Source organism: Anoplophora glabripennis, unplaced genomic scaffold (assembly GCF_000390285.2).
Source record: "Anoplophora glabripennis isolate ALB-LARVAE unplaced genomic scaffold, Agla_2.0 scaffold163, whole genome shotgun sequence".
NCBI classification, from domain to species: domain Eukaryota; kingdom Metazoa; phylum Arthropoda; class Insecta; order Coleoptera; family Cerambycidae; genus Anoplophora; species Anoplophora glabripennis.
In genome coordinates, this window is record NW_019416302.1 from 229,118 (window position 1) to 253,309 (window position 24,192).

The 24,192-nt window shown below is 32.4% G+C and overlaps 1 protein-coding gene across 4 annotated transcripts in view; it reads right to left on the reverse strand.

The window, feature by feature from the left end:
- Window positions 1-24,192, reverse strand: part of LOC108903516 (neurotrimin-like) — a 149,481-nt gene that overhangs the window by 91,917 nt on the left and 33,372 nt on the right. For 3 of the 4 annotated variants that reach the window (XM_018705734.2, XM_018705736.2, XM_018705733.2), the window contains exon 2: window positions 3,482-3,544. The exons of the other annotated variant lie outside the window; for it this stretch is intronic. In XM_018705734.2, coding sequence (XP_018561250.1) covers window positions 3,482-3,544 — 63 coding nt within the window. The remainder of the gene's footprint in view (window positions 1-3,481; window positions 3,545-24,192) is intronic. 4 annotated transcript variants of the gene reach the window in all.

A 24,192-nucleotide genomic window follows, 5' to 3' on the forward strand; every position in this document is an offset into this window, starting at 1 on the left:
AATAATTTGAGTTAGGAAAAAGATATTAAGATGCGGTTTGCGCAGGCTTATTGGTTGGTCATTTGTCTATTTTCTAGTCTAAAAAAAGTCATATCATCGCATTTAAATTTTTTGAGAAAATCCAATATTTTGGTTATAATATCGAATAACGCCCTCTATCGGCGGCCGTGTAGGTCGCAACTGTCATGATTACGAGAAACCTAAAAGCCCAAGAAATGCTCTTTTCAATGATACCAAATTTATCCAAATCCATTAAGCCGTTTCGAAGTTACAGGCATTTATTTCAAACAACATTCAAATACCCCCCACCACTTTATTTCGAAAGATAGAGAAAAATTGTTTTTACAAAAAATGTTCGACTTTAAGTTAACATTAAAACGCAAATACTTTTTTGTTACATTCATTGGGGAAAATCGTGAGAAACGTAACTTTATGTAATTCAATATGGTGGAAACGCCCACTGGCGGCCATCTTGGAAACTTGAAAATAATTTCCAGCATTTTCCCTTGCCCACTTTACCTATAAAATTTTTTACCGTAGCTCTCTACGATCACTAGTTTCTGAGATACAGCCGCTTACCTCGCTTATTTGCCCACCCTGTACAACACCAATTCATTTGAGTATAAGGTTAGATAAACCGAAATTGTAAAAACCTTTGTAGTATATCACTTTATCTTAATTTATATTTCATTCCTGGCTAGATACCATCTTCTTACAGACATCTACATTTTGATTTCCCCCGTTTAAGTTCATCGTTGCTCTCACATAGACCTAAAATAAGTGATAACTGATATCAGCTACTCTTTCACATAATTATGACCAATCTGAGCCGGAAATACGAGGGAAAAAGGTTAAAGAGTAAATACACAATTTATGGGAAAAGAAAATAATACCTACGGTAAAATGGAAAGTAATCAAAATAAACACAGACTCTCTGTGTTTATTTTGTTAAAAGTTGATAGTCCGCTCCAAATCATTCCTGAAATTTTGATAGTTGTCTGCTGATTATTGTCAACAGCGCAGCGCGGCGAGGCAAGTAACAAAAGAAAATATATTATTCATATAAAAGGCGTTATTTACTTAAAAAAACATCTCTTTTCAGTGTGGCAGAATTGTCCAATTAAAAAAAACAGCATCTATTTATATAATCTTCTTACTTTGTTTTAGCCAAAACGAAACCGCCCGATGCATCCGCTACCGCTTGTTACCGATCCCGTTAATTTAATAATCATATAAACGATGCTTTGCTTAACGTCGTTCGCTTAATTGGGGGTGTCCCAATGGAGATGACTCGAAACGACTGCATTATACGAAAAACTTAGTTTGGCAATGTTAACAAGGAGACATGCATACATAGTAATTGCATTTTAAGTATACTGTCGTAATAGCGTGTTATTGTTGCCCCGNATTTCCCCCGTTCAAGTTCATCGTTACTCTCACGTAGACCTCAAATAAGTGATAACTGATATCAGCCAGTCTTTCACATAATTATGACCAATCTGAAAAGGAAATCTAAGGGAAAAAGGTTAAAGACTAAATACACAAGTTATGGGAAAAGAAAATAATACCTACGGTAAAACGGAAAGTAAGAGAGTCTGTGTTTATTTTGTTAAAAGTTGATAGTCCGTTTCAAATTATTCCTGAAATTTTGATAGTTGTCTGCTGATTATTCTCAACAGCGCAGCGCGGCGAGGCAAGTAACAAAAGAAAATATATTATTCATATAAAAGGCGTTATTTACTTAAAAAAAATCTCTTTTCAGTGTGGCAGAATTGTCCAATTAAAAAAAACAGCATCTATTTATATAATCTTATTACTTTGTTTTAGCCAAAACGAAACCGCCCGATGCATCCGCTACCGCTTGTTACCGATCCCGTTAATTTAATAATCATATAAACGATGCTTTGCTTAACGTCGTTCGCTTAATTGGGGGTGTCCCAATGGAGATGACTCGAAACGACTGCATTATACGAAAAACTTAGTTTGGCAATGTTAACAAGGAGACATGCATACATAGTAATTGCATTTTAAGTATACTGTCGTAATAGCGTGCTATTGTTACCCCGAAAAAGGCGCGGAAAATAAGAAAACAACTACCTATTCCGCTGTTACATTGTCTCAAATGTGAAGTCGGGCTTAATAGTGTTACAACTACTCATTCCTGTTAAGCATAGCGAATGGCGTCTAAAGGCGTTTTAAAATTAAACAATTTAGTGTTGCTGATTTTACAGAAACAAGTAAATGATCAGAAAAATTTATGTAACTTCTATTCTGGCTATAAGCACACAACGTAAGATCTACACAACTAACTGTAAATGGCTTTTGCGAACGAATTATGGCTTCTAGCGATGGTGGGCAAATTGCTTTTGAAATGGGTGCTGTTTTCTGATGAAGGGCATGTCAATAGGTACAACTGCCGTTATTGGACGTGAATGCCATACTCAAAGGCCTCAAAAAACAAACATCTGAGGTGGAATTATTGGGACACGCATAGTAGGTCCTGGATTTTTCAATGAAAATGTAACCGGACAAACATACCTACCTAACTATTCTCCAATAATATGAACTGGTTCCTGTTTTAGCGGTTTTATTCTCCAATAATTAGGATCACGATTTATTTGACCAACGGATACGATTTGAACAAGATGGGGCACCACCACACTTTGCTGAAAATGTACGAACCTATCTTAACGAAGTGTTTCCAAATAGATGGATTCGAAGAAGGGGTCCAATTGGGTGGCCAGCAAAATCACCCGATGGTACCCCATTAGATTTTTTTTATGAGGATATCTAAAAAACAAGGTTTATGCTACTAAATCGGGAATGAAATTAAGCAAGTGACGCCGGAAGTGTTACAAAATGTTCGGAATGCTTTTTATTATCGATTAGGGTATTGTCAGCAACAAGGTGGAGGATACTTTGGAAATTTTATTGCATTAAAGTAGTTTCAGTAAACATTTCTTAATTATGTATATTTTTTCCGACACACTCTTTATAACAAGTAATAACAAAAATACGTAATTGTATTTGCATTAAAAAAAAAAGTTGGGAGTTGCTGCAAGATTTTTGGTATCAATGACAGGACTTTTTAAATTTTTTTTTTAATTTATTGTTATTATATTTGTATATTCTTTCTTGTTCTACTTGTGAATAATCGACTATTTCCGTTAAAAAAAAACCTTATATCCCTTATATGTCCCAGTAGGACGACAGAACGTCGCACTCCGTCACGCCACTGCTCGCCCGCTCTCGCAGGGTCAACATTGTGTATTCAACTCTCAGCCTCCATTATACCGATTCAGTTCGCAAAAGGCAGTCGGTCCTTAATCTCGTTTCCCTTTTTATTATCCATATAAAACCTTTATATGAAAGCAATAGTGCTCTTTGAAAGCCGGAGCCAATCGCTGGTGTACCTGGCCCAGCGACCGACTAAATAGTTATCGTTATTATTATTATTTCTACTACTACTGTTAGGACTTACCATGATTAAAGTCGCCCCCTAGAACTGATATCCTGTTCGACTCTATGTTGCGGACGTGCCGGCCTGCAACAGAAAGAAATCATGACTGAACCGATCGTAATCGTTATCGTAAATGTGAAAAACGGGTCATATCCCGCGCAAAATTTTTATTAGGATCGATGGAATATTCACAGAAACGTGATGATGGCGGGGGAGATTCGGGGTTTCTTAAACTTGTTGTCGGGCAGGCCTACGCATGATAAATTAAAATACGCAGTTAGAAGAACCGAGCAGTATTATTTAAAATTTGGTATAAATATTTTCTTACATTTCCTTGTTAAAGAATTTTTTTTAAATAAGCCCCACATTTTTATAAATTTCAAAATTGTGTTAAAAATTTTCACAAGAATTTTTACGAGCCTTACGCTCCCGCCCTAGATCATAACTGTAATAGCCCATACCGTAAAGTTTCTGAGTCTGCGACGAAGATCCTCAGGGATACAAGACCTTCAAGCTTCCATACCAGGTACGAATTTACTTTCCACCCCATCACTGAGAGGCGGCGTTGCCGCATAATCTAAATAAAATTGTGTCGCCCGGCCCCTATCGAGAACGCTTAATTTGTCTCAATTTAAAAGCAAGTTTACGACATCCTCCTATAAAGGGAATTGTTGTCAATTTTGCGAATATGTTTAAAGCCCGTAATGCGCCCCATTAAATTCTTATAGATCGTAAAAGGGAACGGCCGCTTATGGGTAGTAAATATGTTCAAAAATCATAAAAGTCCCATCGGCGTATAATCTTTAATTTAAGTAAAACACTTGGCTTCAGATTTGGTTCGGATCGGTTTATTAAAAGTCGGCGTCAGCGGGTTCGGGAGTTTAGAGATAATTTTCAAGTCAATTAACCGAAGAAGTAGTTCATTCCTGATTTTACGGCTTCGCAGCTTCGGCTCGGCACTTACGCGTCTCTGGAAGGGACATCAGCATTTTTACGGCAATAGATTTACGTAAGTTAAATTAATTAAGAAATCGGCTAGATCGAATAGCGGCGTGCATAGTTTTTTCTATTGATTTGAGTATTTTGCTACCTTTGCCTTTTCCAAAAATCCAAAAAAATAATTAGATTAATATTTCATTCAAGGGTTGTTTGTATTTTAGTCTAACTGACCTTATTGGCGCAAACAATGATTTAAACCAATTTTTAATTTTAGAGCTGGGAAAATACTTGAACAGAAGTAATTGTTTGATTTTAGGTTGCGATGTATCACGTTTGCATTCAATAATACAAAGTTTTCGAGAATTTAAGAATGTAAAACTGTGCATCAAATATTTTTTTCGAAAACTGCTTTGATATAGGTATTGTTAAATTCGTGAAAAAGTAATCTGTAGGTGTAGGTAGTATCCTTTCAGTTAATTAAGCGTCTTTTTGACATTTAGGGACTAGAATTAAGATGTCAACGTTTTTTTGATAGTTTGTGAAGAAAAATATACTTTATAACTACATTTAAATAATATGAAACCATACACTTTGATGTTTAAACACGATTTTAAACCTAATAAAGTAGAAATTATAGCAGCTACATTTTTGATTTATAAATTCTGATACATTATGACTTCGGAAGGAAGCCGGAAGAAGTGCGGTTGTATATAGTAAGTACTGGAGATGATAAACTTCTACTGAGAAGGGGAGCCTTACAATACTTTTGAATATTAAGAAATTCATCGAAATTTAATATCACATAAAGGTTATTGCTGTATTGCAGGAAACAATATCTCCCGCCTGTCTGCCTGCAAAGAACTTGCCTTTAAGTAGTGGATAAAGGGGAAACTTTTTAACAAAAATTAATATAATTTCAGCCAAACACCAAGTAATGTTATTAATGAATAGGAAGAGATCGATTATGTCGTATATCGGCAAATACCTATAATTTGAAAGCCGCCAAAGGCTACAGATATTTATGGAGATATTAATTTTTTTATCCGTCCTTTCACGTGTACATTTTGAAAATCTTTTTGAAAATCAATATGGAAGATACTGAATGGAGCATGGAACGCGGTACACATGATTAACACAATTTGAAAAGATTATTGCAAATGATGGTTTATATGTAATTTTGACGTTATGTATATCCGCACCTTAAGTTCAGTCTTTAAGTATATTCCATTACAATCAAATAAAATGCCAATTGTTCTATAGCGAAGAAAAATAGACTTAAAAATAATTTTTAATGAACCTTAAAAAACTACATATTTGGAAATTAAGCTTCCTTAAATCCTACTTTGCAGGACTAAATTTGAAAAAAAAATGAGTCTAATAATACGTTATTCTGCATCATTGAAACTCCCACTACCAATTTTTATCAAGATACATTCATTTCTAGATTTATATGTAAAAAGTGTTAAGAAATTCTGTAAACATTTTCATTTCTTTTAAGGTTCACCCTGTATATCCTTATTGCTACGTTTGAAGAATCTTGACGAGTTCATTCAGTTTTGTAGTTTTCTGTATTTCAAGTTAATCAACTAAAGAAATCCAGGCAAACAAGGTCATTTTCGGGCTTCTCGTACCCGATTTATTGTTAGGTTCGTAAAAAATTCTTTGGGAGAAAAAGAATTTCAGGTGGATTCGTCTTGTTTATCTGCCGGTCCAAAACTCCGGCCATCATTAAAATTGATAACAATCTAATCTCTGCACTTTCCATGGCGAGGAAAGGGCCCGGTAATTATTTGTGCAGTTAATTCTGGGACTGGGAGTCCCCGTGGCGATCAGTTAGTTATTCGGCGACGGACTCGCGCCAACGGCCTTCCAGAGGCACATTTGGCTCGGATTCAAATTACTGAAGAGGCGATAACGGAACGGGCCGTCGCCTTCTGCGAAAAGGACGCGTTGTTTCGTTAAGTAGGAGGTGGTAGATTATCTACAGTGCAAAAAAATGAAGATATAATCAAGCTAAATTTCTAAAGTTTGTAAATTTTTCATTTAATTTACCGAAAAAATACTTTGCCTTTACTATTGTAAAACTATTACAATAGTTTTTACGTCACTACGCCGCTTACTAATTTATTAAAATTATTATCTTTACACTTTATATTTAATATTTATAACAGCCTGAAACACGAAATAGACAGAGAAATGTTCCTATAACCGTTAAAAGGATTTCCTTGGGTTCTATTTATACATTTATGTTTTATTTATAAAATAAATTTTTTGTTGTGCCTTTCTGTTCAATAATGTTCTGCATGTTCGTATTATATAACGTGTTCGACTGTAAAAAAAATAGTACGATCCTGAGCAAAATAATAATTGATTATATTTTCTGAAAAAGCATGCTGATGGGAACAAAAAATGCCTCTCACATTTTGTCAATATCGGTCTCTGTTTTACGGCAAATTGGATTTCTCTTTTTCCATACAAATTAGCCAGATACTGTGCGAGATTTCCATGTTTATCAGATTTATCGAACATTTTTTACCTAAAAGAAAAATTAACAACAAATTAAATAAATGATTATATGTATGATCGTGTATGAGCAAGCACGTGCTGGCGCGAAACTGTTGGTCGAAACGGGTTAGAAGGCCCATACATCCCATTGTCTAATAGTTTTAATTTCGTTGGTAAAAAAAATAACCTCATGCTAGTATTCTCGGGAACACGTCAGGAAATTTTACGAATTTAGTAAAAAAAAAACATGCAAGCATTTTTTTTTCGTTAATTTAAGATATAACAAATTCCAGTAATTTTTAACCGAAAAATTACCAATTGTTTTTTGCTATGTACTAGATACATCGACGACTTCCTATTCAAAATTTTAATAATGTATTCTTTAAATAAAAGGATCTGCTCATATTTTGTATAATTAAATTTCACATCCGAATAATGTATTTACGCAGTCGGGAGCTGCTCCGCTTGAAAGGGGCCAGCGGTTTATGGGTAAGAATTTTGCGGGATGCAAGTGGTGTGGCGATACTACCGCGATAAGAAGTTGTATGTGGTGCAACTGTTCACGAAATCGAGGCAAAGAGGCCGGAATTGAGAAGGACGGGAATGGAAAAAGCCGAATTGCCGCAATTTCTTTCTTTCTGTAGAAGCGTTTTCCGCCGAAAACTGTACTGAAATAAATAATACGGCCTTGGTTGGGGGGGCCTAGCAACGTAGCAACTTCTCCACAGTACGATCGCTTACCTACAGATTTACATTCTTATAGTAAATTATTTTTTTTACATGCTTATATCGGATGCGTAGGTACGTATTTCTAGAATAAACACACATTATTTGTTTATCTTATGTTTTTCTTAATATACACCGAAGAAAATTATATAATTTTTAAGCAAAATATCCACATTTTATAAATGTTTCATTTAATTTTCTGAAAAAATATACTTTCTTGGAAATATATGATAGAAAAGTATAATTATATGGTTGCTGCAGTAAATTTACGGAAATAAAGTACATATTTTTTTAAACTCTATTCATCAACATAGTATTATTACGAAATAATGAATAGAACCTGAAGTAATTATAAATCGGAAATAGTTATATCATTTTTCTTGTTTGTGCATTAAGATCAGGGACGAACAGTGAACTTGCATATGCATGCATCGTTAATATGACAACCTGGTTATAAACAATATGCCGAGAATTTGTCTTGTATTGTATTTGTATGTACTTATTTTTTTAACAATTTAAATTAGTACGATATAAAAAATCAATGGTTTCGAGTTGGTTTTTCCAACGTTTCGATTTAAGTTTCTATTTTCAAATCAGTTTAACGAAGCTCTATCACATTTTTTTTATCAAAGCTCTACTCGCCGCTGACATTTTACCCAATTTCAATTCATTCATACCAACGACTATTCCATAATTTATTTTGGAAGCATTAAAGAGGAACATCACTTTAAGAAAAAGAAAACTTTATTTAAAGTATCGAGCAAATTACTTAAACTATTTTTTTTTATTAGACTACTTTAGTTAATTTCGTATTACAAACATTGGAATATTTTATAATTTGATTTTACTCCGTAAGGAAGAGTGAACTAAATATTTTGGTTTAAATATGTATCTATATGTTCTTTTATATGCTATATTTATACAGGGTTCTTCAAAGTAAGTGGCCTATTAAATGTTTCGGAGAAACCAAAGATAATTTCACTCTGATATTTTGTTTACGAGGGTTATCAGATACCTATGCTTTCTTCAATAAAAATAATAATGCCATCAATGTAGCTATCAACTTCGTTAGTTCAAATGGAACACCCTATATATTATTGCATTATCGACAAGATAAATTAAAAATAAGTCAAAAATGTTAAAGTTTCCCTGTACCTAAATCTGTTTTCAAGATAATCGACATTTTATAAAAATTTTGACAGACGCAGGCGTTTCGAAAATTCCTTTCTTTGTTATGGAAGTTTTCACTTGCTTTTCAGAACACACGAAGAATATAAGATGCACTACCTTCTACTATCAAAATCACTTGAAGAAAATTATACTAAGTGTCCCATTTTTATGTTACATTCTGAAAACTTAAAACTGACAAAACTTTTTAAACTCAAATCTTTCTGCACCATATTATAGAAAGTTACATTGTCTTTTCACCGATATAGGCATTGTAGGCGCTATAGTTTCCAGTCTATTTTCTCAAATATTTTTTTATTGTAATATTTTCAAGAATATTACAATAAAAATATTATCAAATCTGCCTTAAATGTCAAATATTGGTATTTTGATTAACTTATAACATGCTTAATACTTATATTTTAGGTTTTAATAAGTTTTTCGGTTAACTTAATGTTTTCACCGACATTTTACCGAAAAATTATGAATTCTTCTCTTGCTAAGTACTTCCTTAAAAAATAAGTAAAATAAATCTATAAACATTACTACTGCGAATATTGGCGAAAGCCATTGAAATTGATGATTGATTAATTAAATAATGTAGATATGTATTATAGTTGTTTGCTGTCAACAGAAATTTTTGACGTTTTTGATGATTTATTGATAATATTTCGTTAGTATAATATTATATTTAGAATCATTACATTATCACCTAGTATATCATTTGCTAGTGCGCATCCTCTTGTGAGCTGAAACGGTTGCAGCACACGAGATCGCGAAGCGAGAATAGACAGACGACGAAGACGAATGCTTCTCCTCAAATTATTACTGTTATTCTCAAGAAGCTATGTATTGCTAAGTGATCAGGTTTGTTTCGTAATAAACATAATATCCGGACTTACTGCTTCAGTTAAAACTCTAGAGAATCATTAAAAAAAGCCTACAATAATGAAATTGTACATTTTGACGAATCCGACAGAACATAATTTAGGTTCCCATTTGTAGAAATGGTATACTGACAAAATATCAGATACTTAGTTCTTAACCTAATACCGCTAATGTAGAAACGGGAAGTTATTTTTTCTCTGGATAAAGCGCACACTATTGGTAGCAGAGACTGACGACTACGAACATTTAATGTAATTTTCCCATCACTTGTCTCACGCCTGTTATCTAATAAAACAACTTTACGTTGGAGATGTCATAATGGAAACTTATCTTGGAGTCAACTTGAATTCATAATAAGCAATTATTCCGCAGCGACTCCAGAAATATGTTGCACAGCCAAACGCTTTGGTTACCGAGGCAAGCAACAGATAGAGTTAAAGCGAGGCAAATTGAAAATAAATAGCTGCATGGCATACTCCATTACTTTGTAGTTATATTGGAGTTAATTTAAATCAAGTCAGCCATGAAGAGGGGGGTGTAGGACCGTGTGCCTTGGATAGCGACGCGACCGACGCCTCGCCAGTCGACGCGCGAAGAGACACCGCCGGTGGTTGAAATTATGAATAAATTATCTCTTTTTTCCGCTGATGATTCAAATATGAATTTTAAAGCGACTCGCGGGACATGGCAGCGTTTGGGGCGGTTTAACATATTTTTTGCCACCCCGGTGGGTTTAGTGCACATTCTACTACCAATTACTCTCAAATGCGATGCAAATTTTTACCGTTCTCTTGGGGGAATGCACCGTATCTAATTCATTTAGTCAAATGAAATTTTATGGTATGGTGTTTGTCGCATCTCACTCTCCTCGTGTTCCTAATATGTAATGCATATTGAGGAACTTTATGTCGATGAGATAATACAAGCAAAAAAAATGGTATTTTTTCGGTTAAAAGTGGATGCAATTCTATTACATGTCGAAAAACTATTTTTTATTATTAAGTTCGGCAAAATTACGGAAAAAGCTTTTCAAATGCAACAAATAAATTTTTCTGACATTTTTACAAATTTAAACGAAACAATATTGAATATATTCACTGTTATATTTAATTGTAAAACTGCAGAAGCACATAATTCTTTAAAGCATACTTACACACAGAAAACAGTCATGAAAATTCATAAAAAATTTCACACAAAAAAAATTGTTCATAAAATCGTGAGAAACAAATTGCATGAGCTTCATATAATATTGTTCGAAAGTTTGAGAAAACCAATTTTTTAATTATAATTTCACAGTTGTAAAAATAATCACAATGTAAACGTGGAATTTTTGCAGAAATCCCGTCACTATTTTAGGAACAATTCATGACAATATTTTTCCCGCTACTGTTGTCTTATTCCCAAGTAAACTTTTACTGTAAACTTAAATTTTGATCAAATTTGTTGGTACAATACTGTTACAATACAATACAATATTGTTACAATACAATACAAATACAATATTGTTACAAAATAAGAGAGGACTGCTTTTTATTAATAAACAATTTCAACTTCACCAATCATCGTCAAATTGCTTGATTATTGCATTACATATTTTCGTCATCTAATATTTTAAAACTTGTAATAGAAAAAGCTCACACATTAACTGCTTTTCAGAGATTAGAGAAATTTTCCAACACATTTGAAGGTTCAAAGAAATCTTAATTGTATTGAAGGCAATTTGGTAAATGTTTGAAAATTATGAGATATTCCTTTAATTTGTTATATAGTATTACCTAGTTTTCATATTAAAAAATATGCTTTTTATAGAAAAAAAAAAGATTATATATAAACTAAATATTTATTCATTTTCCTGATAGTGTACCGACAACCAAAATAACTTTTTTTTTAATAAAGTTTATAAAATGTTTTCCATTAACGCTCTTTTAAACTTTTTTAGATTAAAATACTAATTTCTGGATTCTAAAGGTAAATAAAACAGAATATTATTTAAGCCAATTAATAAAAGAGCATTTTTAAAAAAGGACCTAGTCATACCTACTTAGTTAAAGGACAAGATACCTACTAAAATCTAGTATTTAGTTAACTAACATTGCACTGTTTTTTTTTGTTTTGTAACGCCTTTATCCTTCACTGTTTAAATTCGTTTTCATATTCTCGAAAACCGTACGAAGTTTGAATTAATCTTACAATTAGACCTCTCTAACTAGGGGGAATTAAATAAAAAATAATGATGTAACTGAAACAAATCAGACACATTTTCTTTCGATAAAACTAGCTTAATTGAAAATACTTATGCTATTAAGAAAAACATGCTTCATGTCCTTTGTTTTACTGCGGTTTTCGCTAATATGAAAACTTTTTATGAATGAGAATTTTGTCTTAGTTCTTGCGTACAGATTTAAGATGGAATCTCAGAACTATTTTGAGGGTAATGGCCGCTAAACATTAAAGTGAAAACAAAATATAATGTTAAGTAAAATGAGGTATTGAAGTTCTCATATACATAGTTATCTACACACAGATAACGTGATTAATCTGAATTTGTTCAGTCAAATCAGATCAGTGTAAATTTACATTTTTATTGGTATATTTACATCAAACCACGTAAAAGATTAGGGATAATACATTTTAAAATGTAACAGTACAATGTAAAAGATAACAATGCATCGCAAAAAGAAAATATGTATACACTCAAAAGCGTAATTCTGCACAATGTACCATGTGTGTTCTATTCGTTTACATTTTTTCTGTATAAAAACTATTACACATATGTATAAAAACTATGTGAACATCCACAATTTTTATCAGTGTACCTTACAAGCACGAGCTATGTGTGAAACCACATTAGTTTTTAATGTAAAAGTTTTTCCAGGTTTATCCATCCATTCGTGACACACAAACAATGAGACCGTCCAATATTCGGTATTAAACTTCAACACAGGGTATTAATTTCCCTGCATCGTGGAACGCGCGACACCCCGCACGTAAATTGAATTCCGCCTCTATTTTTATCGAATTCCATTAAAATTCATAAATTCGAGCAGAAAGTGTAGCGTCAAAAAGTGTTTCGCTGGCTTACTGCTCCCGAGGCTGGGGCTCTTATTCCAACTAAGTTTTCCATTCGCCGCAACTTCGCAATGTACATTGAGATGGCAAAATTCATTTGAATTTTAGAACGACGCGACTTGGTGAAGTCGGCGGTATATTTTTTCTCTGTTTAATTTCTTTAAATAACTTCAAAGCATCAGGTGCAAAATAATAGAAGAAATGCAACGGTTTTCCATTGTAATAATTCGAACAAACCTATTAAAAAATCCTTCGAATATCTGAAGGATGTTTTAATGTTATTGTAGAATCTATAATAATAATTAATAGACATCATAGTATTCAACTTAAAAGATCATCAATCATCAAATCATATAGTTTAAATCGATACACTGCAAACATATAATTTCAAAATTTTAATATTCTAAAAATTTTCATTCAATCATCACTATTTTACTAATTGGTGAAAATTTGTATGTATTACTTGAACTTCTACATATTCCAGGCAATGTTGCCGAATTTAATAAAAAAAAAAACATAAAAGTTTTATAAATTTATAGCAGAGTTGCACCAATTTTTAAGCGACAAATTACGAATCCTTTTTTTGCTTTGTTGATTAAAGTAAACAACGATCCTTAAAAGGATATGGAAGCATTATGAGGGCGACAAAACTGAATTATAAAAAAATCTGGTTAAGTGGAATATTATAAGAAAACACATTCATCAAAACTTATTTTATAATATTGATCACGATTGTACTTTCGTTTCTCTTACGAATGAAAATGCGGAAATCCCCGTTTACGTGGGCACGTCCTTTATGGGGAATTTTACAATATCACAATGATATTTCCTACGGTTTCTCGGCATGCAATAATGGCATTTACAACATCACATCAAAATATCAAACCGCGATATTTAAAAGCAACTGTCTATAGAACGGTATAACGGAGTAATTGTGATGTCGAATAAAAGCAAAGGATATCCTATCAGTGTTCAGGTGAATACATAAAACGTCCATTCTATGGCCTATACATTGTGAAATTAACCAAAATAAAGTGTAAATGGGGGCGATAAAATGAATATTTTGCAGCAGATGGCTGCAACATTTGTTCCCGAACGATTATGAATAAAACAAAACTTCACACATAAACACGTTTATTTTAGGGAAAAATGAATTACGAGATTCGAAATTTATGTATTAAGGAAAGTTAGTAGTATAATTTTATTGTGCCCTTTTGGAAAGGATCGAAATAAGCAGTTTTTGAAGCCTTTATCATAGAATACTAAGCGAGAAAGTTGAAATATTTCCTAAACCTAAAAAAATTACAGATACTTTGCGAAAGTCAATTCATTATACCAATCAAGAACAAAATCGTATGGTTAACTGCGAATGGTTTATAAAATTTAACGAGAAGGAATTTAATAAATACATAACATACACTATGTTCATGTGAAATATTCAATTAAATATTGTCTGTAATTACTTATTTGTGACAATTGCTTTAAATTGCCTCACTGAAAAAAGAAAAATAAACTTTAAGTGACATTATTTCTTGAGCCAAAAGAATCGGTGAAGGGGTTGATTTTATAAACTTTCTTGTCCAACCAAAAATATGTCTCACTAATTGTAAGAAAAACAGATAATTTTTGAAGATTATAATAATTGTAGTAATTATAATACAAAGCATGTATACCTATAATTTTGAAAATGTATTCTGGTTTCATTCTATGAACTTATAATTGCTGAAATTCTGAAATCCAAACGTTTTTTTGTTTTGTTTATCTACCTTCTGGCGCAAAGCAAAGGTAATTTATTTAAGATCTTTTTTACGGCAGAAGTATTCTGTTAAATGAAAATTGCAATTCAGGAAATAGTTGTTATGAACAGTTAGAAAGAAATTCGCAATTCTCATATTCTTTTGAGATGCGAAGGGCCAATAACTTTTTCTAAGTGTCTATCTTTTTTAAACTTAAAAACAATGCTTACTTTCGATTATTGTCATGGGGGGAGGGGTACAGAATGTTTTTAAATGCGTCATAGTTTGCTGTAACATAGTAACTGCACCTTTACTATTATAAAACATTTCTCTATTTTAATTATTTAATTTTAAGTTTTGTGTCTAAGATCCACACTTTCTCTGCTCTGAAGTTTCTATAGAAATTTTAGTAAATGGGTGCTATAGCATAGTTTCCTCGATAGTTGTATTGCCACATTAACATAATCAATGACTTATCTCGAGCATGATCAAGTAAAAAAAAATATATATTAGAGTAGTTTTTTATACTCATGCGCCGATCCACCTGGTGGAATTCCGCGGCAGGCCCACGGCGGCAGGCGGCGGCGACGACGGGTCGATATCGCATAGGTGTTCCTCTCTTAAGTTCCACATTTCGGCGCTGAAAGTGAGCAAGGATGCCTTATTTCGCTAATTATATTCCACTCTTCTTAATTATATTATCTCCTTGTTTTACCCCTGCGAATATATTTCTTGGTAATTACTTCAAACTCATTTGCACTTCTTGAAAATAAAATGTGTTTCAGACAGGGCCAACTCGCAGGAATTATTCTCCCCGTCTCTGATGGACCGAGAGTTAATGAGGGAGCGGGAAAAAAGCTGGCGGCGATTTCACGAACACCGTATTCAACCTTTTAACGATAATGACAATAATAACGGTTTATTTGTCCACCCACTTACAAAGCCGTTGGGAGCGAACAAGTTACGAAATCGTAATGGTTTAGGTACTGCACCTATAGATATTTAATTATAAAATTATATGAATATACTTTATTGCTGTGAATTAAACCGACAAAAATTCAATCAGTATTGTATTTACGATGTTACACATTAAACTAAACATGTGGTCTGCTAGACCGCAACATGGTAACATCACACTTGATCATAAACTGATTCTTTTAATTTGTTGAGCCGAAACATAGGTCAGTGTAAATGTACAGTTTTATTCGTACATTTATATCAAATACCGTGAAAAAGCGTAAAAAATTAGAGGTAATATATTTTAAAACAAAGAGTTTAAGGTAAAAATCAACAGTTATCAATCAATTCATCTACATTTATGTGCATGAAAACCAATTTTTTTAAATATGTTAAGCGTATTTTTTCCAACAAAATTGGTTGCCCAATATATTCCGTTTTAAGTGAAAAACGACGTTAAGGATACATTTTGGTGGCTATAGTATAGTTTTCCACACATATGTAGGTACATAATAATGTAATATAATTTTTTTCTGCTGTTTCTGTGCCTAAACACCCGCAAATGGATATATACAAAGTATACAAGGGAAAGCTAGCTGTCTTTTTATACTTTGCGTGAGGTAAAAGATAAGACAATCAACGACCGTCGAGTTTTATTACAAATATAACTTTGCTTAATGGGATTTTTTGATTGTAATATTTATGGTCCATTAGGAATTAAAAAAACATAATTGGTGATAATCATAATTTGACTTTTTTAGTCCCGTTGTCAGCTCATGTGTACAAATTAATATGTAACTACTAGAATGTTGTTTGGCTGGTTGTATGAAAAGTCGTTTGTTGAACTTTCAGATTATAATAAATAATATATTTAGATTTTCAGTAGGAACATTTTCAAATTATTCAACTTAAAAATAATAAAAAACACAACAATAAATATGATTATACTACTTCGTTTCACATTACTTACTTTAAACCGTTGTTTTCGTGGCTACTTTTTATTATTAAAAAATTCTTGATTGCGTTCATCCACAAGCAAAATGCTTTAGCTTTTTTTCAATTATTTATTTTGAGAACCCCCGAACACTTTCGCTGAGCCTGCTTCACGGATCGGATTTAGCCACGCACTGATCAGCAAAAAACTGAAAGGGTCCTGGATTAATCCGAAACGAATCCGGAGTTTAATATTTCAAAACATTTTTAATTAATTCGGTTATGTTTGCCACGCACTTTTTCGTATGAGGTGGTGTAAAAGCAAACACCGCCTGCACGGGAGCAGCATCCTATTTTAATTAATTTGCACGAAGTATTTATCTTTTAATTAGTTAGTTAAACAACCCGCCGAAGGGAGAGTAGAAAAAGTGATGGAGGGACAGGTGGATACACCAGTGCGGGGCGCCCTTAGGCCGGCGGCTCGACACTTACAATTGGTTGCGGCTAAATTTCAGCAGGAATTGTCGGTACTTTCTATCTAAGGGTGATCTCATCAATTATTGTAAAATAATGTCTTTCATAATGCGTTTTAAAATTGTTTATCTGACTCATTATTTTGGTTAAAACTGGACTAGTAGAAACATTGTTTCATAAGAAAAATTTATTTTAAAAAATGTCCTTTGTCTAGAACACGATAAGGTTATTATAAAACTTTGTAATACATACATATATTTTTTTATAATAAAATATTTAACGTTCTGTTTAGTAAATTTAATATCGGAAAATCAGAAATATGTAGTGGTTCCATGACAATCTCGACATTGTCTATTACGGAGAGTCAGTAAATAAACTAAAATATTGTGCAAACTGTCAAAGCGCGTTTATGGCGTGGCACAATCCCAAAAGCTACAAATATGTAGATTCTCTCATAAAAAAAGGTTTGGTTTATATCTTAGAAATCTAATAATTAATTGTTTCTAATATTTCTTTGACTAAAACTTCGTTCTTTATCATGTTTTTCCTAGGTGGAAAAGTAAAGAGGATAAGGGGGGCAGAACGTTATGTCAATTACCCTGTATGCAAAAATTGGAGTGACCACAAAATAATACGCCGCTTGCCGTTATCTTAACAATATAAAATATTTATCAAACAAAAATAGTATCTAATACGACCGATTTATGTTGATGTATCTCTTATGGAGGAACATTTCAGGTAATGAACTGGAATATTTCCGGCGCTCTAAAGAAATACTATTACATTAAAAAAAATCAGATTGTATTTGTAATAATATATTCACTACTTTGTAAAAATACAATGAAAATAAAGCAAATAAATTAATACAATTTAATTTTAATAAACAAATAAGTTAATAAATTTTGTTATGAATATTAATTACATTAAAAAAAATTCTGAGAGAACATAGAAATTTGGCTTACGAATAAAATTTTATTTTTTTTTCAGTGCAGAATCCAATAATAAAGAATAACTTGTTCTTAGTCAGATGACAAACCCCCATAGATAAAAATAAAAAAACACGGGTTAATCAAATTAACCTTGGGACGAGGAACCAATCCTGGGTGTTTATTGTAAAGGAAAAAAGCCATAGTCGCGCTGCTAGTCTATATTCAGGCATTCGAAAGGAAGGAGTGCAGTTCGCCAGTTCATTTTCCACTCCAATAAACAGCTCATTACAGAGACTTGGATACTCTCTGCGAACTACAGTACACCGCTGCAGGATCTGAAGGCCCGTGTAGAGGAGCCATAGAATGTACCTTGGATCAGAAACGCTTTTTAACTCAAACGTCTCTGAATAGCTTCTGCCCAAAAGATAACTCAAATTTTTAGGGAAGTTTAAATCTATCTTTTTAGAGGAATTTAACACGTATACTAGAGAACTGAGTACTGTAATCTACAGAAAACACTTATGTTTATAGTCTATATTTATTAGTAGTAAATATACAGGATTATACATTACAAATTTATATCCAAGTAGCACTACTACCCAGAAACCAAATTATTACGATTAAAAAGTTAAAAAATTATTTGTTTTAAGCAAAATGACTTTCAGCAAATACATGTATGATAAAGTTAGAAGGTGAAGTTTGAGATTATTAATTTTAAAGTCACATTACAATCACCCAGCTGAGCTCCAATTACTATTGTTTTTCAATCTATTCTCTATATAGGAAATTACTTGACATATTTTAGTGAAATCTGTAGTTGCAGCTACTACTTGATAGACTTTCAAGGACTGTAATTCAAAACCGACAAAGTATGTATTTTTTCGTCCAATGAGGTATTTACAGTCTTATTCTCTGCACGAATCCTAACTATGAGTTAGAATGACTTTGATATTAGTATTTGTTATTGTCTGTGTTAGTTTGGTAATTGCTTGGCCGGTGACGATATAAGATAGTATACATTTAATTTAATACAAAATTCAGTTGTTTCGAAATATAAAAACAAAATTGCCTGTATAATTATTTAAAATTTGATTTATAACTGTAGTACGACTCTTTCAGGGACAGATAGTTCCCAAGTTAATTGAAAAACTCGTTCGATTTGCAACTAATATCGCAACAACAAATTCTGCCCCGCCAGCAAATCGAATTTTGAGACTATAAATCAGGGAAACAGATTTCAGTTTGTTCATATTGCCGTGTCAGTTCTACGGGGCATTACCGATTGCGGAATATGCGTTACAACTTATGTGAACACTTTGGAACAGACTGTGCGGATGTCACATTGCTGGAGATTAATATTAGGCCGCAACTTCAAACACATCCGCGGGAATTGATAGCATATATGGAGCTGGAACAGATTATACAGGGTGATCTTTAAATGTGTACATATTTTAGCTACTGGTATTAATCGCGATGGAAACGACGCCAGAGAGAGTTTCAAATATTTATGAATAGGTATTTTTTTTTAATTTGTCCTTTTCCGAGGGAAAGGTAATACCAGCCCACCAAAGAATTGTAAGTTAATCATGCATGGAAAGTTACGAAGACCTAAATAACTAAAAAAGAATGTCCTTAACGATTGAAAATATTTAAAAAGCAAATCTATTAAATTACTCAAAAAATTACAATTAAACCATTAGCTATAATAATTATTATTGTTTTCTATATAAAATAATCAGGCACATGTATATTAAATTTGATTTTATTATTCATAATTTGTTTTGCAAAAACGTTGTACATGCATTTAAGTATATAATATTGTGGAATAAATAAATTAAATGATGAACTTTACAATTTTTACAGATGTACGTTTACTTTTTAGTTTGGCATTATTAAAAGTTATTATTTGATATCCGTTCGAAGGTTGTTTTTTTTTTCAGGTGTGGTCGAAAATTTTCTTAAGCATATGAAGCGAAATCTTACTTGCCTAATTCGGCCCTGTTCCCTATTAGGCAGCGAGGTTCCTTCTATATTGGCCAACTCATTAATATTCGCAGCTCGCGTAAACCATCATGTCCCGTGGCTCACCTCCATTTCTTGATTGATGAGGTCAGAGCAACACCAATCTTTGGGCGCAAAATGTAAACTAACACAAATTGCTTTAATTTAATCCTCATCAATGGGATTTAATCTGAATATACCTTACATACTTATAACTTTGCTGTTTAAAAAAAAAATCTTGTTTGGAGGATTATAACGCCTTGTGCGAATACCCACTGCATCGCAATAAGTGATATTTTCACTCTCCGCCTCAACTATTCGCAATTTTTTTATACTTCACTGAAAAGGACGTCCCGAAGTTTCCCAGTGGCATTAAATGGATTTCCCTTATCCTTCGCACACTGCTGAAAGCGCAATCCATCCCTACTTGCCCTGGTACAAAATACATTAAAATTCTTCAGACTTGCAAACTTTTTACCCACAAGAAACTCCGCGCACTCTACTTTTTAACCTCGCAAGACCCTCTCTGAGAAAAAGTACGTAAACTACTCTACGGCAAACGTGTTAAGCAATAAATCTGCAGCAATCACCAAACCTCATTGCGAGCGCGTCGAAGAAATTCTCTTAAAATTTGTACGATGGTCGCTGCTGTTCCTGGTGTATATCTATCATTTACTGAAAACTGATTTTTTTTTCGTAATTTACATACCCTCTCCCTGCTGGACAAGCTTTGTAAACGAGCTACGGCATACGATGTTGTCAAATCTTCTTTTTTTATTCGTATATATATTTTTTCATAATATCACACAGAAATTTAACAATGAAACACACAAACACCTTACGTCTGAAACACTGAAATAAAATAACATATCCATACAAATTCTATTTCGATTACACACTGAAAAAATGATATATTTGGACTAAATAAATATCGTTTGCCATGAACTAATCCTAGTTTTGGATATTGCCTAGCATATATAGTGTGAAAAGTAACTAATAATAAGTTCATAGTTTTGTAATAAATCTTATTTCAATGTTAATTTATTTTTACTGAAATATTACACTTCGCCTCATTATTATTATTAATCTACATATTTTAAGATGGAGATGACATAAGATTATTAGAAATATATCTTAGCTTAATGTGAACTAACAGATTTTCAGTGAAAATAGTTTTTTTTATATTAATAAATTAATGGTTTATAAAAACAAGAACATTTCATTTTTGTTAAAAATTAATTTTAAGACTTAAATATATCGTTCAAAACTACTTGTCATAGTTGTTGACAGATTAATGATTAAAAATAATTTTCGGATTTTTAAATTAGGTTTTATTATAAATTTATGAAACTACAACAGCAACACTATGTCCTTTTCTAAAACTGACTTTTTGACGATTATAACTTGTTTGGCCCTAGCTTCCACAGTTCCTGCATCCATTTTAATTAGGAGCAAACAGAACAGAGCACTCTTTAACTACAGGGTGTCCCGGAAATGGTGGGCAATCTCTCGGATATGGATAGATAATGAGAAAATAATGTCACAAGTTCATATAAACATTTTTCCTCCGGGCTCACTCTGTAGAGTTATTAGCTCTTGAAGTTGAGAATTAAAAATGTTTTTTTTTTGCTGTAACTTTTGTATTTTTCAATAAATTTTGATAATTTTTTGGCTTAAGCTGCTTTGGATATGAAATCCTCGATAATAATTATGGGGGCCTGGGGGCAAAGCACACCCACCAAAATTTGTAGAAAAACAATTTTTGTTCCACTATACCCCAAATTTTCCATCATTTTACACAAATTTATGGTATTTTACGTAAAAAAGGTATACTTGTTGAATATCCATAAAATAGATATTTTTTTAGATAAACCCGTTTAAAGAGGAAGGTACCATTTAATTTGAGACATTTTATTTAATTGATATGTATATGCACATGTTATATTATGAATATGATGTAAGAACAACAAGAAACACTACCTTTTGATATAGTCCATAGTAGCCTACTGAACTACACAATACACTACAGGCACCTTGCATACATAGTCGCCATGATGGCAAAGATACGACTGTCAGGGGAGAACAGAACGTGGTCACGTGATTGGAGTAATTTTTAAATAATATTTTTTTAATATTGAACTGATAATAGTTTTAAACTAAATAAAAATTTAACTTTTATAACCAGCTGGTTTACATTTAAGAAATTATATATTTGGAGTAATTTTCCTTTAAAGTTTAATTGTAACGTTTGATAGGCCAATATAAAATAATATTTATTAAATAAAAGTTAATATAAATTTGTATTAAAAATTTATTCTTTTAATTCGCCTAACAAATATTCTAAAATCATAAATGGTTATATTAAATCTAATTTGTTAATTATAGACAAACCTGTTTCTTTTTTTAATTGAAACAAATCAAATGACTTGTATTGAATGTAACTACATAGTTTATCTTAATGTAACTAGCATAAATGTAAACTGACTGCATTCAAAACAACCGATTGCTTTAATAGAAAGTAATTGTATTTTCAGTGCATATCATATTACAAACATCGTTTAGATACCGAACCGATAAATTGAAAACTAAAATATACTTAGTAAAATGAAGCTGTGGCTGACCTGTTGTCATATCACACATTTGGTGGATTGATACTATATTCGCCTGAACTAGATCAGTGTGATCAGAGATCATTGACCCAGAGATTCTCAAATTAAACACAGTGCCTAAGAAAATAGTAACATAAACAAAATACCTACTTTTATTAAAAATTTGAAACAATTTTTAATTATTTCGAATCAGATATCAGATTAGTAGATATTTTTTTTTTTCATTTTTCCCAGTCATACAAAAGCAATCAGCAAAGCAGTTTTTAAAAAAATATTTTTTTCCCTCAGTTTCATACAACTGATTAAAAAGTAACAACTGGCAACACGTGCTATCGTGTTCGGGAGCTGCCTAATGGCGGAATAGACAAAAGTGTCTAAATAATGCAGTTTAAAACAGTGCATTAGGAATAGGTATATATTTTAACTGTCTATTTGGCTTAAAAAAAATCTGAGTAGTTTTCATTTACTATTAAAGAACTGACCCCCATTCAAAGCTATAATTAAAGTCTAATTAATTTGAATTAAAAAAGATATTTGTTCCATTGCATATTATTGTGACGTGACAACTGCAACAAGATAAGGGTAAACCAACCAAAAAGTCAATAATTCATTGAGGAGGGAGTATTCGGATGTGATGTTTAATATTATTGTTGACTCGAGAGAAATTAACCGTTTTATTTCCTGGTATGTACTTAATAGATAGGCACAGGAGTCAGTATATCGCGGCAAGCCAGCTTAACGTAAATATGGTGTTTAGCGTTAGGCGGTTAGCTCATCAATGTTTATTTAGTGTAATTTGCCGGTCGGAGTAAGCGATATATATGGGTTTCGGATGATGTTTTCATTATAAGGGCAGAGCGAGGACTCATTAGAAATTCACTGTTTAAGACGAACAACGTTTCCGGTGCGATCCGGGACCGCGATTTGTTTTGATTAAAGACACAATCAAGGCGGCGGGCAACAGGGACGTACTGGAAATATTTCGAAAGTATAAAGTCACTCGGATTGTTCCTTAAATATTACGAAAAGCTCACTCATAGGTTTATAATACTCACTTTTGGCATATTTAATATTATCTGAAGTACTGCAATGTTCACATTCCTCTACTTCGAGCAACTTAAGGCAAAGTTCATTTCCGGGACATAGCATAGCAGCGAACTGGGTAAAATCTACATATGGGATTATCACCTAACACTGCACCATATACGGATTAACCGAGCTTGGACTAAATTAATGTCTCCATCGAACGGGTTTCTGTTTCATATTCGGCGTGGTAAATGTCCCTTTAATAGATATTAATGCAGTCTAAATCATTGATATTTTGAGATTAAATTTTATCTACTGATGACATTATATCAATATTAATAACATAGGTAATATAGGTTAATTTAATTAAATTCAAAAAACTTATCAACTTCCCCTGATATGAAAAATCTACGTACGCAAAAATATCTAAACCCATAGCCATTTATTGTAACATTTGTAAATGGAAGTAATAATACGACAAAAATTACATCTAGAACTTTCAGAAAAATAGTTACTTGTTTAACTAGGCAGTACGCTAAAAATGCCGCGGCTGGTATTTTATAGACGAGGCGCAGCCGAGTCTATCAAAGCAGCCAATGCTATGACTATGTCTTTTTAAGAAAATGTACTATTGGTATATTTTTCTTCATTAAGCAAAAGTATGAAATCTTCTTCATTATGCTCAATATATGCGATGCTAAAAGCTACTTTAAATGTCTACAGCAATATCGATATTGGAAAGTACCTATCTAAAATTAAAAGCATTCTTCAAA